The following is a 16,755-nucleotide window of genomic DNA, read 5'->3' on the forward strand; positions in this document are numbered from 1 at the left end:
CTCTGTAAATACTCCTTTATTAAGACATAAATATAAAGCTGAACAGGAAAGGAGCAATGACAGGGTAAGCTGTGCCAGTGCTGATCTGTACGGATGATCTTACGACGCTCGAACATCTGGTTCTGCTGCTGGCTTCCATAAAATCATCTTTAAAACCTACTCGGGTTATATCTCCATCAGCTGTTCGGTGCCCACAATGACTTCATTAACATGTTTGGCTGAAAAGAGAGAGGGAGGAAAAGAAGAGGAATTGAGTTTTGCAGCAGAGCTTCAGACCTTGCTTTTTTCAAATCTGCAACTTTAAAACAAATGAGAAAAGCAGATTCTGGGGAACTCAAACACAGATTCACTGGACTCCGGCTTCTCTCTGACAGTATCCCACACACATGGCGAAAGCCTAAACAACTGACTAAACATTAGGAGGTTTCTCTAATGAGAGTTTTCACATGTATGTGTCACCAATAAACAAGAGAGGCCCTACGGAAGTCACAGCTGCTACTGACAGGTGTACACCTAGGCTAAGGCAAGGAACCATCAACACCCAACATGCAGATCTGACATAAAATTAACAATAAGTCACCCACCCTGACTCTGAAGAGCACTGTGTGCTCTCAAACTGCTTGGAGGCTGGGGAGCAGAGGGGCTGCTCAGCACTGGGGGGCCATCACCGAGGCAGTGTGAGATCCTCTCAGCAATCCCAACTCAGCTCAAAAAAAAAAAAAGCTGTGGGGTTTTGTTTTGTTTGTTTGTTTGCTTTTTTTCAAATTTAACCTGACTTTTCCCTTTTGGATGGAGCCTCTCCAAAAGTACCTGTGTGAAGCAAGTTCCCTGAGCACAGTTATCACCTCTGAGGGTAATGGTGAACAGCTCTCCTTAGACTCCTTTTATTGGAGGGGCAATTTCTGCTGGGTCACTTCTTTGCCTGTTCCGAGGAGCTCTGCAGAGCCCCAGTGGACACATTAACGTGCCAGTCCCTGCCCCAGCACTGTTAATGCACTGTACTGAAAGAGCCTTCCCTTTAAAATGCAAAAGCAGCTTGTCAGGGAAGGACTGCAAATAAGGGATCTAAAGCCAAAATAATAAAAACACGCAACTGAAAGCCCAGTGCCTAAAAAACCCAAGCGTGTGGCCTCAGAGCATGACACAGAGCTGGCCTGCTCAAAGTGGGTGTCCTCAGGGTACTGTGTGGGAGGGGTGAATCTAAATCACTCTCTGGGAGCTGGACACCTATTCAGGTGGAGCTCAGGTGGTGTGACCCATGCCCCTAGGCTCTTCATCTTACCTCCTGCACATTAGGAATAACAATTGGCTCTGGAGCCTGGGATAAAGGGTCAAGGCCTGTGAGGTGCTGGGATACACCAGTGGAGGTTGTGGTGTCTCCCACACCTTACACGGTAGTTGGGGTGGATATCCAAGGATGATGGAAATAATAACTTGTGTTTTATTTACCCACCTAAAACTCCTCCCCTCAGGGGAGTGGATTTTGCAAGACAGCTGCAGAACAACAAACATGCCACCTTTGGCTAAATGAAGAAATTACTGGCAATCCCCAAAGTGGCCGGGCCAACATGATGCTTTCTCTTGGTTTAAAATTCAAGACATAACCCTTGCACCATGCAAACCATTGCTCTAAAGGTTTGATCAAATTCTGCTCTATAAACTTCAAGGAGTTTTGGACTGTGGCAAGATAATTTCCCACTGCACCCTCAACCCCACAGTCATATGGATCGTATGCAGTCTCCTGAGCCTGAGAGACAGAGTGGGTGAGCCACACAACTGCCCTTTCAGAGATCCTTTGTGAAGGCAAAAAACAAGGACAGCAAGGAGCTGCTTCTCACCTTCAGCATCAGATCGAGACGTTTAGCTCTGGGGTATTTAGTGACAGCTGATAATTAATCCTGGAGACTCGTGCTGACATCTTGGAGCTCAATCTCCAGCACTCTGGGCAGGATGAGCAGAGGTGGATGCAGTGCTCAGGAAAATGAGGGGCTGACTGTACAAGTGCCAGGTGCAAGCATGATGTAGGTAGCACCACACAACCTCTCCAGCACAGCTCTGCCAATAGCCCCAAGTCCAGCCTTCAGCGCCTCTCTCCTCCCGTCCCGGACCCCACACAGCTTTGCCAAGGTACCTCAAATCCAACCTGCAGCACTTCTTGCTATAACATTCCTCATCCCCAACAGCTTTCCCAATATATCTCAAACAGGCCCTGTAGCAACTCCTGTGACTCCATTCCTGAACCTCCTCCAAGCAGACTACCTATCATGTTGATTTCTATGATGTGAATAAGACCCTGGCTACCATCCAGTGAGAGTAATTACGTTATGCCTCTGCAGATTAAACATGCCTTCATCTAGGCTTATGAAGAGCCATGTCAATTTATGGTTCTATATATAGGTTATCTGTAGCCATACTTTTTAATAAGGAACTTGTTGCTTCATTTCAGACAGCATCCTCCATGGTCCTCAACGTGCAGAGCTGGGATGGGTCCTGTCACATACCCCGCTGCAGAGGTGGTACCAGCTATCTGCATTTTGCACTGACATGCTTGTAGCTGCCTTATGGTATCTTGTATTTTACACCTGATGAGTTCAAAACGCTTTTCAAGAGTGGGCGAGTAAGAGCATTCCTGTTCTACAGCTGGGGAAACCGAGGCATCAGTGAGTGTAGGGAGCTTAAGCAGCCAAAGCCACATGGAAAATCTGAGCACGCATTCCCTCATCTCCCATCCCTCTGCCTGTTTCATCTCCTCCCTGATCCGTGTGGCCCAGATTCCCCAGAGGAGGCACACATGACCTGCCCCGGTATGTCACTGCTACCTCAGACTCACATGTAATCACCAAACCCATTTCTTATTGTACAGGCTTAAAGGGAACACATGAATCTGCCTGTCTAAAATCCGCGAGAAAGTTTTTAAGCGATAAGGGGGAATGGCTTTGCTAGAAACAAAGCCCTATTCCGCACCCTGAGGGGATGCGATAGGCAGATAAGGATTCACCCCGCTTCCCTCTTTCCTTCCCAAAGCCCTCCTTGTGGAGAGAAGGGAATTCAGACTCCAGTGTGTGTGCCAGAGAACTGAGCTGTGGATAGCGTTTCATTATCAGACGTGGCTGCCAGTTGCCAGTGGCTCTGGCTGGTACCAGCAAGCTCAGTTCCTGCAGAAACTCTGCCTGAAACTCTGGGGGAGGAGGGAGAAGTACCTCACATGCTTCGCTGTTCAGCTCCCTTTCTCCTTCCCCAGCTCCCCATTAGGGATTTCTTACCAGGCTGCCTTTTATCTGACACTGGCAGGGTTACAGATGCATTCAGCCCACAGAGAAAGAAGAGGGATTAGAGAAAGGACTTTCAGAAAGCTTTAAGAGTTGGACTCTGCAACCTTAAATCATGTTCAACTAGATCTTCTCAGATTGGGAGCATCTGGTGCTAAGCAAATCCAGAGCTGATCAACACATTCAACCTTCCTGATTAGCACTTTGCTTCAACTTGCTGACGCAGCCCAGCCTGAAGTCAGCCTGGGTGCTTGAACCGAGTGTCCACGGAGATTTTACTGAGTGTAAATCAAAAACCTGTCACTCGTTATATATGCGTTCCTGCTTGGGAAGACATTTGTTTACACGTACTGTACACTAGCCCCTTAAAAACGTACGCACAAGGCGAGCTAGAGAGCAGAGCAGCTTTTGGTGCTTGGCTAAAAACAAATTGTAATGCAAATAAACAGAGGGGCGGAAATGACTGCGCAGCCCAGCACAAACCCCACCAGCAGGCCGGGGGCCGGGGACCCAGCGCTCCCCAGCCTTCCTGGCAGGTTCCTGCCAAGCCGCTCACAGAAAGGGGATGCCGGAGCATTCCTTTAAAAGCCATGTGAAAGCATCTCCTTGTTGTTTGCTCAATTAGCCCCAGACAGATTGCTGCTGCTGCTGCTGGTGGCAACGCTGGGTTGTAAAGGAGGAGGGGAAGGAGGGGAAAGGGAGGAAAAAAAAAAAAAGAGAGAGGAAAAAAAAAGGGTTAGGGCCTAGGCCCAGGACCACCACGAAGTTTCAGCCCTCAGGGGCTCCAGAAAACGTTCAGTTTACTCACTCAATTACATACACTGTTTTATAAACCCTTTAAAATAAAATAGAAAACAGTCCCTGGCACAGAATTACTGCTCTATTATACAGCAGTGATGAAAGCCACTGCTGTGTATTTGCTCTCTTTAAAGCAAGAGATAGTTTAACTTAAAAAACTAGGCGGGGGGGAGGGGTGGCTGCAGAAACGCATGCACGAAAACACGCTGTGGGTGGTTCCCACCACATTCACCCAGGACAGAAAGGATCAGAGAGTGGGAGAGAAGAGCAACTTGTCTCTGCAGTGATGGTTGGCCCTGGAAAAGCAGCCAGGTTAGGGGGGGGAGAGGAACTAAAGGGGCTTAAGGGGATGGGAAGCAGCTGAAGCTTGACTTTGGGAGGCTGGAGGGTGTTTTAAATTACATGTACAGATAAAGAAGGGAAGCAGGTGATGGGGGCTGATTTGTTTGTGTTTACAGAGCAGTGGGACTTTCCAGTTAAGGCCTGCTCTCTTCCCAGCCAGGCTTTACTTACGCGATCACTGGAGACCAGGGTGACCACGCTGTGGCCCCAAAGGCCAGGAGTGCCTCACAATTTCTCCTAAACCCCAGGCCAGCCCTGCTGTGACACCACCAGCCCAGCCTGTGGGTGTCCAGCAGTGATGCTGCCCATGAGCTGAGTGCTCCAGCTGCTCCCAGGGTGGGATGTGCAGCTCACTCCAGGGGCACTGGGAATGGGGTTGGTGGTCGCTTCAGGCAGATCAGCTCTGGCCAACAGCTGGGACCTCCAGCCCACAGTATAGGCTGGCAGTGGAGATTTCCCTCCTGCCTTACACCCATCCCCAACAACCACTAGTGCTCAGTGCTGGTGCTCACCTGGTTCAGGTGAGGTTCAACCACTATTTGTGAGAGCAACCCCTTTGCTCTCACACCCTTCTGGGGGATAGATGTGTCTTTAAAGTGTAAAGTAAAGGCAACACTGAATTCAGGGCCTGATGAGAGATGAATTTACTGTGTCTTGAAGCAGATGGATTGGGGGAGTGAAGGAACTGGAAAGAGAGGTATATGGGAAAGTGATCAGCCAGGGTCTTAGAAGAAAGTTGAGTAAAGGGAAAAGAAGACCAAGAGCTGGGGATATGCCTAAGACAAAAAGCTCCTTGGGGAGGTGGACACACTTGAAGTCCTAGTACTGGGGCAGAGTCCCAGCAAAGCGTTTAAGAGAGGGTGGATTATACTGATCGATGTGCTCCCCTGGGATATCACCACCTCACAGCAAATGCAAGCAGGAATCTCAGAAACAACAGTTTGAAGACTGTCCACGCTTCCTGCTAAGACAGCAGAGGTGCCATATTTGTCTGCTGCACTGGACACCAGTAGAGGTCCCTTCCCTTTCTCAGCATCCATTGGGGTGTTCTTCCTGGCTCTTTCATGTGGCTGAGCTCTAGCAGAGCACAAGTGGTTATTTTCTCTGCGTGGAGCATGTAAAAATATTTCCACAAGGTTATGAAGTGCTGCCTTATGGGTAGACTTCACAATCAGCACGCTGCGAATGTGGCAGCTCGTTTAACCCGCTCACTCGGGAAGCCTGAACTTCCCTGGCTGGGAATGACAGTGTGACAGTCCCCAGCGGCAGAGGGGAGGACAAAGCATTGCTGGATGGATATTCTAGGGAAGTTTTATGCCACTGCTAAGGCCAGAACTCATAAACCATTTTTATACAACTTGGAAAGGAGGCTTATTAGGATTAGTTAGAAATGTAGTCACTGCACAGTCGCTGAAACAAAAATGTCAACTATTTAAGAGATGCCTGTTTTAAGTGCCAACAATATCTTTGTCATGGACACTCAGTAGTTAAACTACTTTATGGAGAAACCTTGTGGATCTCTCAGCTTTGCTATAAATTCACACCATTCCTACATCACCTCCAGCTCATTTTGCACCCCCACACACAATATACATGTGTGCACTGTTTAGTCTGTGTCTGTTCTTCATGAGCTTTCATAACTCCCATCTGCACTGCAGCATGCTTTCTGATCCCAACCCTGTGTCGTGCTAAGTGTTTTCAGTTCCTGAAGACTGCACCAGGAGGTACTCAGCATCTTGCAAGAGCAGATGCTCTTGATGCAAGATGATCCTTGAATGCAGCAAGAGCATCAGAAAGTCTCTCAGTTCCTTCCTGTCTCTATCCTGCTAAATCTTGGCTTGGGTGAAACCTCCTCACGAGCAGCCACCCATTCACATGTGGAGGTTTCATGAACTGTACCTGCCTTCAGAGGATGACACGAGAGAAAAATGTGCTCTTTGGCCCTCATTAAAATAAAACAATCTTACTCTGTTTCACTGAGAAGTCCTAGGACTCCAAGCTTGGAACAGGACTTGGAAAGTGATCGGAAACGGGAGCCAGTCCTTACTGGATATGTGCCTTTTTCCTCTTCTTGTGAGAAACCACACAGTTTTGGCTACGCGATAAGCCTTTGGAAAAAAATATCAGCTTGCACGTGTTCTCAGGAGGGCAGCTGGAAGCTCCAGAGACTGTCTGCAGTGAGCACACTCGAGCATGGAAGTGCAGGAGGAAGGCAGGGCTTCCTCCTTGCAGCACTCTGCACAGAACCACTTCCCTCCTGTGCCCAGTACGAGCCTGCCTGGCCACGACCGCAGTACGGAAAGGGATGCAGTCCAGCTGAGGAGTGCCAGATGGACAATGGATTGTTAGGCAAGGGGACTGGAAATAGCACCTATGGTCATACCAGAGGTGAAGTAGTCAGGTGGGTGTCTGGGGATAACCAAGTAAAAGAGAAAAACAGAAGTCTCCATCGGAGGAAGATGAGGGGAAAAACCAAAGAGAAAGCTAGGAATGGGATGAGCCTGATCCTGGGACAAATCTGTAGTGGAGAGCTGTGAAGCAGGAGTCAGGATCAGGTAGGACATCGGTGATGTGGTTGGGGCCCTGTGGCTGATGCTGGGGGCAGGAGCAGTAAATCCTACAGTAACAACTGCCTTCACCTGCCAGCACCAGGAGTGGATCTCAGGGCTGCTGGTGCCCATGGACATCTGTGAAACCTCCTGGCAAAGAGTTTCTCTTGTTCCATTGCAGATCCATCTCCTCTTAAAGAAGAAGACCCACTACTATCAGCTCCCATCAGCTGAAGCAGCAGAAATGTGCACAATGGACTACAAGTTTCTGACACTACTAATGGTCCATGCAAGGGATAAAGTTTTATATCAATTTTGCTAGTTCTATCCTTTGTATGTGTGTTTACTGTCTCTGCTTCAAGAAAGGTTAGGCCACTTTACCATACATGCTTCTTCCTGGCTAACCTGTACCAGATGTACAACGTGCTCCCTGCTGAATCCGGCCTTACTGACTCTAGGGCTCATCTGACTCCATGCCTGGCCCATCACCAGCACTCACTCCCTCTCCCTAGTCCTACTTCAGTGAGGGCATGCTGCTCTTGAGCTCCTCTTTAAAAATAGGTTTATCAAAAAGGCTGCAGCATAATCCTAATAACTGCCTCCTAAACAGTGATTGAATGCTCTGAGCAATTACGGTCCTTCGGAATGCTGCCTGCCTTTTCCCATCCCTTCAACAATTACTGCCTTCTTCTAAGGTGCCAACATGTTTTTCAAAGTGCTACCTGGTGAGGTAGCTTTCACAAAGCCCAGCTGTTAATTCTCTGTTAGAAAATTCCTAAAATTAAAGTATCAAAGAGGAAGGAAAGTGGACGCTTCCTAGGCATGGAAATAAAAGCAGTAGGAAGAGAATAGTGTGGCTCTCAGGAGGGGTGGCTTGCAAATTCAGAAGTTAGATAAAATGCTATACCTTGACTTTGACAGAGGCACTCTGTAAAGATACCATCTCTGGCCAGTGCTGTGACAGGGCTGAAGTCAACGCAGCACTGGGACATCACTGCTGACAGTTACCTGCTCCCTCCCATGTCTTCAACTTTATTTTTAGTTTGAAAGTACTAGGCTGCATCTCATCTGCCCCAGTAACCAGTGTTGGAGTGTTCCCTCTATTTAGGTGTCCACAGATTTGCCAAGCCCATTATTAAGTGATGAGGTCTCCCACCATGTCCCCAGGGAGATTATCCCACAGCCTACCAGACCACATCATTAGGAAAACGCTCTAGATGGCCAACCTAAATTGTGTTTAATTCAATCCCATTACTCCCAGCTGTACTATTTGGACCACCCTAAATATGCCCATATTACTCTGTAGAAGGAGAAGGATGAGAGCTGGTTTGAGTTACTTTTACCTATCATTTGTGGTAGCTGTTCTCCTGCCATCCTCCTTGCATGGGACTGGAATTCATTTTGTGAAAGGTCAGTGCACCACTGGCTCAAAGAGCTCTTGTACCCCGAGCTGCCTGGGCAGTGTGGCCAGGACTCATATGGTAGAGCAGGGAGCACACAGCCAGTTCTGCAGCAAAGCCAACTGTGGGATCTGCCTGGGGCTGTATAGGATGATTCAGGGATATTTCTACCTTTGATGAATCCTGGCTGATGCTTTGGAATAAGGGACTGCTGCATTTTAATTTTTTTAATGTTTCTGGGAAGGTGTGTGCAGTTTTGCTGCACAGACTGGGGTCAGCAGCCAGCTGCTACTGCTTACATCTGCTGAAGGGTGATCAGCTTGCAAGAAAAGGTGGCTCCTACCCAAGAGAACTAGGTTTTTTCCTAGTCTGGCCCTGGAGGCTCGAGTTTGAAGAAGGAAAAGTTACCAAACAGAACAACACAGCCAAAGTTTTGATGAAAGGGGCAATATGGAAATGGACTTAGAGGGCCACACCAAAAGCTTGGCACAAGATACAGGAAGTCTTGGGCAGGGGAAAGGAAGTCATGGCATGCTTTCACAGCAAAAAAGAGAAGACCCAGTTTACTACGGGACCAGCTGAGGTCAGAAGAGACATGCTGGGCTGGAAAGACTCCACAGTTCAGGAAATAAGTCATGAACTTCGCAGACAGATCCCAGACCACCGAGGCAAACCTGACCCCCAGCCCAAAGAAATTCTGGAATGGTTAGGAAACTGAGGCAGGGAAATGAACTGAGGCTTTATTATTTTCTCTTGCTCAGCATAATGGTGTATTTATAATCGACTGAGTATGTCTTTGCTAACGTCAATCATAAGTATCTGAACAGTTTAACTAGAGGGCCCCCAGACTCACTAAGAAGTGGGTTTAAGCTTTGGGGAGGTGAGCAATAGACTCTATAAGAACAGGCAAATGAACCATGGGTTACAGCTCCGTTACTCTCCCTGCAAATACATCCACAGACCCCGAAAAATATCCAGACAAGGATGACAAGGACAAATAAGAAGAAAGAACAGTTTCCATACTACAGTCAACCAGACTAGGATCTGCACCCTGGAAGAGACTTCTGAAGCAGATGTGAGCAAGGTCAAAGGGTGATATTTCTGTTTGGTATGATACACTAAAGAAATCAAACATATTCCTATTTCCTAAAATATTAGCTAAGTCTGCACCCTGTGTCCTCACAGTTCACACTGCAGGTTAACAACCAAATGTGACCCGATGCACCTCTCCTGACAATTCATGCAGATGTGCAGATGTGGCACTTAGGGACATGGTTTAGGGGTGGACTTGGCAGTGCTAGGTTTGTGGGTGGACTTGATGATCTTAAAGGACTCTTCCAACCTAAATGATTCTATAGTTCTATGCTCAGGGGAGGACACAAATGAATAGACAAACAGACAAACAGAACATCATGAATAGTGCAAATCTTCAGTGACAGGGGGGCAATGAATCCCACAAAGGACACTGATTCATAATGATGTGATGGGTACAGCTTATGAGTAGACACAGAGCCACACAGGGACCGAGACCACAGCGCACAGAACACTCTCAGTGTGCTACCTCCAGTATCTGAGACTTGCAACTGCAAGATCAATACTTTGTTTTCATGAGTCTTTTTTACTTCTAGTTTCAATTTAAAGGAAAGTTTGTCATATGCAAAGCTGACAATAGGTTACGCTATACTACGTTAAGTGCAAACCCTGCTCTGTATCACCAACTGGGAATCCACCCACGAAGACAAAGCAGGCAAATAAATCTTGATCTGACTAAATAACTTCACATGGAGCCTGCAGAGGAACTCACTTTTGTCCTCAGTCCACACACGAGAGCAGGGATCTGCCAAACCCTAACCATAAATATTCATTAAAAAGCCTCTGCTTGGGATGCAGTCACTGAGACAGCCATTTCCTGCCCATTATCTCTTAGGGCAGGAAATCAACAGTTCCACTCAGGCGGTTACCACTGAGCCCTCACCACGAACACTTCCACTGGATGGCTGAACCGTGCCTAAATGAGGGCCACGTAGTTGTATCCTTTCTGAAGCCCCAAAATAGCACTTCATGGCAGTAAACATCTGAATGTGGCTGCCCTTGTATTTAGTATGGAGAACAGCAGCTCCTAGTTTGATGCTCCACCTCGAGAGCTTTTGCTTGGAGCGAGGTGAATGGGAACACGGTGGCACCGTGGGTTGACAGCACGCACAGAGAAGGGTGTCTGTGTGATCAGTAATTTGACTGCTTCGCCCCTGACACTGACAAAGATTGCTAGTCAAAATAATGGCTCCTTCTGCTGAGGACAACCTCAAGCTGATCCAATTGTGGTCTCTGGGAAAAGACTGTCTCAGCACCCAATCTTGTTCTTTATAACAAGAACAACAGAGTTTTGCTGCCAACTTCAGAGGATCGAGTCTCCGAACTATTCTCACGCCAAGAAGCTGTACTTTCCATGAAAAACAAATCCTGATATTATAGGACACCCCGCTGCAGAACTGTCACTGTTTATTGGCACTTCATGAAGAAGCAGGAGTAAAATCTCAAGGAAAAACTTCTGAAAATGATTACAAATGCACAGCAAATACAACTTCTGCACTTACCTTTGGCTTCCAGCCTCTGATCACTTCCAATCAAGCAGTCCTTGATGTCAGCACCCTTCTCTATAACGGCATTGTGACAAATAACACTGCCCTGAAGACAGCACCTACAACATAAACACAAGAAAATAACTTAAATGACAAGTGCAAAATGAAGGTATCCACTGAAATATCTAATGACTCTGTGGCATGATCCTGTGAGAAGTTCAGTTCTGCTCTTTTCTCAAAAAACTCCATTCTTCTCCTGATCCTCACACCCAGCTGCTGGAAAAACTTAAATGCCAGGTGTCAGAATGGGTTTGCAAAAAAGAGTTTGCCGTTTTACCTCCTGTTAGAACAGCTTTCCTCTACATTTCCTCAACTGAATAAATACTTAACTGAATAAATAAAGACTTGGGACCTGGATCAAGTCTTGTATTTTCCACAGACAGTCTGGGTAACTGCGGGGGTGGCTTCTCTGCTCAGTTTCCCAGTTAAAAAGAGGAGCAGCAGCCCAGTCCTTCCCTGCAAATTTTGCTGAGAAGTTTTATATGTTCCAGCTTGCCAGGTACTAAGAAAGGGTGAAGAGAAGTGGCAGATCAATACTTCAGCTGGTTGGCTTTGTTCACATTCCAGTCAAGTACTCAAACATGATTACTCTGCAGTACTAAACCAATGAAATCCACACTAGACCTGCTCTACCTGCCCTGGATATCTTCACACTCATGTTGCTTTTGACACCACAAAGTCTGAAATGCTACACAGGATGGAACTGTAGCAAAAGTCACCTTATTCCAAAATGTATTTTAATCTGTAATAACCAGCCTTCAAATCTGCCCATCTGATTGTCCAGACAGGAAAGGAGTTCTGAGTCCCAAGTGCTGGCTTTGTAACTGCTCTGCTGAGCAGGAAGAAGGTATAAGCAAGATCTATAATCCCAGAGAGATGCAGGTAATCTGCTCTCCCACATTAGTGCTACTGTGAACCATAGCATTTCATATCTGCTCCCCAGTATTTCTGCTAATATTAATTACAATAATTGTGAATATCTTTCCTATCCTCAGTCCAACAGCTGATCTCTGTCAAAACCTGAAGTTTTTAGGTTCAGTGACTTTCTGCATGGTGGGTTGCAGTTTAATGACCTGCAGCCATTCCCCACCTTGGTCACAGGCAGCACCACTGTTCACTGCACTAGTGAAACACGGCTGCAGCACACCACCAGGCTGGCTCATGGACAGAACTGTTACCCTGGAGTCATCTAACACCACAGAGGGTCTTGCTATCAGGTCAGAGCCCTGAGCCTCAATTCTGTACTGAATGGAGAGCTAGCCAGGTGTGGTCCTCGGGAGAAAGGAGAAACATCAATCCTCACTCCAGACTGCTGATCCCCAAATTAATTCAGAGTATCTTCCTGCTTACACATCACTATTATTTGGTACACAGAATTTGTCGTTAAACACATTACAACTGTGAGTCTGACCAGAAACCATCTGCCCCACAAAACCAGCATGAATTCTGTAGGAGTAAAAGCAATAAAAGCGGACCTCAGTCGCAGTGGTTTGCAGTTACGACCCCCCTTGAACAGACTGTCCCCTCTGAACAATTATTCTTTTAACTCACTTAAACTCCCCCTTCTCTGACCTATAAGGAGGCAACACGAGCAATTATTCTACAAGCAACCAGCTCAGGTTGCCTTGGCAAGGTTTTTACTAACATGTTAATAAGATAAAAAGCGGCAAAGATACACAGCAGACCCCTGCCTGCCTTTGCTCTCACACTGTCACGATCTGCTTCCTTTCCAATAGCCTCGTGTGCCGGCACAGCCGCTCGGGCCATCGTCTTGTGCAACAGCGGTTACCGAGACAAGAGCAACTCGGCATTTGCAGCCAGGCCAGGGAAGGGATCAGTGGAGGGAGGACTGCCCAGCGCTGCCATCCTGACTTGGCTTTCAACAGGGACTAGCGAAGGGAATGGGAGAAGTTGCTCATTTCCCACTGAAATGGCTCCCATCCAAAACGCGCGCTGCGGAATACCTCCTCCTCCTCCATTGCTTCGAGCCAGTCAGATGAAAGCTTTCCCCTGCAAACTTTTAGGTTCTCACCATCTATCACTTCTCCTGAGCATGAGAGCAGCTGTGAGCGCGCTACACCTTTCAGCATTACCCTCATGCAGGAGGATATTCCCCAAAAGAGAGGGGATTTAAGCTGTCGGTGTGGAGTCCAGGCTGGAGAATGCTGCATGTGTGTTCAGAGCCTACTTGAGGATAGTCTTTCAACTCCCGGAGAAAGAATAGCATTGTAACCAAGAAACTGCTGATGACATTAACATCAAAGATAAGGGGGAGTTCCTGCCAAACCATTTGCTGGGAGGGACAGGCCAGGGAACCAAGACGAACTTGCCTGTGCCAGGTGTTCGCAAATCAACCCTTCCCCAGTGCCAGGGTAAAAACAAAACCCAAGAACTCCACCACCCCAGGAGTTTCTTAAAACTTATAAACCCAACCAACTGCAGAAGTTTTAAAACCATACTCAATGCTCAGATTACCCCAATCACACAAACCAGCAGCAAATCCGGCTTTTATTGCTCAAGTGGAACAAAACTTCAAGAGATAAAAACACAATTTGTGGGTGTTCCCTTCACCCGCTGACAGATGTAACACAGCCATTTTGAAACCACTTGTAAATGCCTTTTTTCCTCTCTAAAAAAAAAAAAAAAGTTATAAAGCCTGCCAAGAGAAGTATTCTGTGTATTTATTTAATTTTTACTATTTTTTCAAGTTGAAGAGTAAGGAATAAACTTTTATTCTCTAACAGGGTAAATATATCACATCTCAGGGCACTCTGCTGTAGTCTCCTTGGCTAAACTGCCACCACGGGCTCCTGCCTTGCTTAACAATTAGGTGCTATTAGCCCTCAAAGGTGCTCTGACAGCATCCAGCTTCCTCAGCTCTGCTGTGTGTGCGCATACACATTGATGTACTGCTTTATAATGCAAACCATATTTATTTTTTCCCCCTGAAAATGTAGTATATTTTTAAACTTTTCAGCACGGTGAAAACGGATATCTTCTGACCTTAAAATCCAAAGAGCATGTTCAAACCCACAAGAGGAACTAATTTGGGGCATTTGATTTATGGCTGAAATTTCAATTTGAATTTGTTTTAAGTGTAATCACAAACTGAAAGCCTGGCAGCTGGGTGTTTTTCAGAAAATAAATAAAAATATTCAGTGCGCGTCTGCATTCTAGAGAGAGCGTTTTACAAGCCCAGTCCTGCAGTGGGAACAGATGTAGCTCAAGCATTAATTTGTTATACAGGTACAACGTGCAAATGGGAGCGTGTGAGAGAGAGTGTGAGGGTATGTCTGTGTCTGCATGAACGCTGAGCGCCTGTATCTGAGAGACAGAGAGCCTGACTTTGGGGTGGGTTTTTTTTGAAAGTGAGAGAACAAGAGCAAAAGGAGTAGTGGCCAAGGAGGCATGGGGGGATTACAAGGATTTAGGTCTTTAAACTGCAGACCACCTAACAAGATCACTCTGAAATGCCACTAATTTCAGTTAAGGCCACAGACCTCCCTTCCTCTGCCCTCCCTCTCTCCCCCATTGTAAACAAGTAATCCCAGCAGAAAACAACAGAGAGCAAAATGTACACACATTCTGCAACATTCCAGGTCCTTCTTTATCTTTTATTTATTTTTCTAAAAGGTCAGCGTATGTATGGAGGGAGGGGGGAGGGGAATAAAGCCAAAAAAACCTCAAGTCCATCTCTTGTGTGGGCTTGAAGAAAGCTGGGAGAAAGCAAAGTCCAAGAGCACACAATATGGAGCTTTTATAGCACAGCAATTCCTCGACTCGGCTTACTTTCCCCTCCCTCTATTTGTGGCAAAGTCACATAGCTTTAAACCAAAGGACAGGGTGGTCGATTACATCTGAAAGAAATGTAAAGAATTGAGAAAGAATTCCATCTCCTGTCGAAATTATAAATAAGGAAGTATTAGTCCCAGAGACAGGCTGATTTATGCAGCCCTGGAACTGCTGACTTTCAGCCTGAGTATCGGTCTGTAAATCAAACCCTTAAATCAAGTGTGTCAATCGCTGCAGCGCTGCAATACTTGGGAAAAGAAAGGCACCTACCACTGAAAGCAGGAAGATTGCCAGGGGACCGAGGTGCCGTACCCTTCCTAATTTTATAAAGTGTAAATCTGAGATCAAACATCCTTTGGGGGAACGGGAAATCAAAATACGCAGCGCTCAGCACACCGGGAGCAGGCAGCAGGAGTCCAAGACACAACCCCCTAATTACAGGCTACCCACTGATTATTTAGGACTCTGTGATTAAAGTGATGAACGCTCCTGGGAGAATGGGGCTTAAGTAACTGAGGTCAAGACCCCAACTGCAGCTCTCGCCCTGGTTGTGCAAGCTTAGGAAGGTATGAATGTCACAGGTTTGCCTTACAGCAAATCTCCTGAAATGCCAGTGGAAGTTATCCAGGTCTGGTACTTTAATCCAATTGTGCCAAAACCCCGACATAATCTCTGTTGGGCAGCAAAGCAAATGAGGTGTCTAAAATGCAACGCTTAAAACTATAGACTCACGAGAAAGAAAGAGCCTGGAGCACAAAGCTCAGGACAGCCTGTTGGTACTGCTCTGCCATGCCAAGAAGTCGGGTCTCTTGCTCCTCCAGATGAGCGAGGGAAAGGAGAGACTGACGCAGGAGTTAAAAGCAAAGGGTGACGTGCCTCGGCAGCTACTTTGCTGACTGAGGGGTAACAGATGCGGATTACCCTGGGAGCAACATCCCATTCTGCCCTCACCAAGAAGATAACAGCCACAACAGGCACCTTATTAACACTGAGAGGTGGCAAGGAGACAGGTAGAGCTCTAAAACCTACCAGCAACCCCTCGAGGAATCCTCCGTTAGCTAGTGAGTCTGCAGCTGGGACTCACGATCACAGGGGCGAGGCACAAAGACCACAGGAAAACAGGGAAGAAGCAAAAACAATACCAGGGAACTTGGGAACCCAAAATGTTCCTTTTACCGATATGCTTTACACACCAATACATTTTTACACCAACACGCTTTTACACACAAATGAGAACTCAGGGCACTGTGAATCTCACGTTAAACACTCAAGTAAATACCAAAGACGACAATAGATGCCAGCAGTACGTGCTATAATTTATAGATACATTTCAAAGCAAGCATTCTTAAGTGAATTTGGGCTTTGATCTCCTGTTTTTCCCCTTGGGGGGTAACAAAATCATTCTACCAACCCCCCCCTAAATTCTTCACCCGTCTCTGAGGGTGTTTTCGCTAAGGAACTTGTTTCATGTCTCTTTTCTAGCCAAGCTCATCACTGTGGTATGGCTCCTTTACACTTCTTCCCCACACCCTAAACATTTTGCATTACATATTGTATATACTTGCCAGCACTCGTATTTTCCAGTGAAAGTTCAACTGACCTTAAAGGATTGCCTCAAACCTACCTTAATGTGTTTTATTAAGTGAAACTAAGGCTGCCGGGGGAGGTCGCCTGGAAGGTGGTGCCTCACCTCTGAAACTTCAGTTAAATCCAGCTGATCTTGTAACAAACAAATTGGTGGCCTTTTATGTAGCTGCAAGCTCGGGATTGCACAATTCAGCAAAAGCAGGCTGCAAGGAGGTTACACCAGGAAACCCCACACGCAGGAAAACTGATCTCCCTCTGGATTCTCTTTTGCAGAGTGGAAGGGCCATGTCCTGCACGATTTTACAGACACTCTGTCGATGGCCAGGGAAAGCTATTGATGTCTATGTGAAGGAAACAAAGCAGAAAAATTACATGTTCA

At 46.6% G+C, this 16,755-nt stretch overlaps 1 protein-coding gene across 1 annotated transcript in view; it reads right to left on the minus strand.

Annotated features, from left to right (window-relative positions):
• The window catches only part of EIF2B3 (eukaryotic translation initiation factor 2B subunit gamma), a 95,971-nt gene continuing 79,216 nt past the window's right edge, over nucleotides 1–16,755 (minus strand). The window contains exons 10-11 of the mRNA XM_050306911.1: nucleotides 10,953–11,056; nucleotides 1–218 (exon numbers count right to left, since the gene is read on the minus strand). Coding sequence (XP_050162868.1) covers nucleotides 166–218; nucleotides 10,953–11,056 — 157 coding nt within the window. The 3' untranslated portion in view covers nucleotides 1–165. The remainder of the gene's footprint in view (nucleotides 219–10,952; nucleotides 11,057–16,755) is intronic.

Source organism: Myiozetetes cayanensis, unplaced genomic scaffold, assembly GCF_022539395.1.
Source record: "Myiozetetes cayanensis isolate MyiCay16 unplaced genomic scaffold, myiCay2020 scf12, whole genome shotgun sequence".
Lineage (NCBI taxonomy): Eukaryota > Metazoa > Chordata > Aves > Passeriformes > Tyrannidae > Myiozetetes > Myiozetetes cayanensis.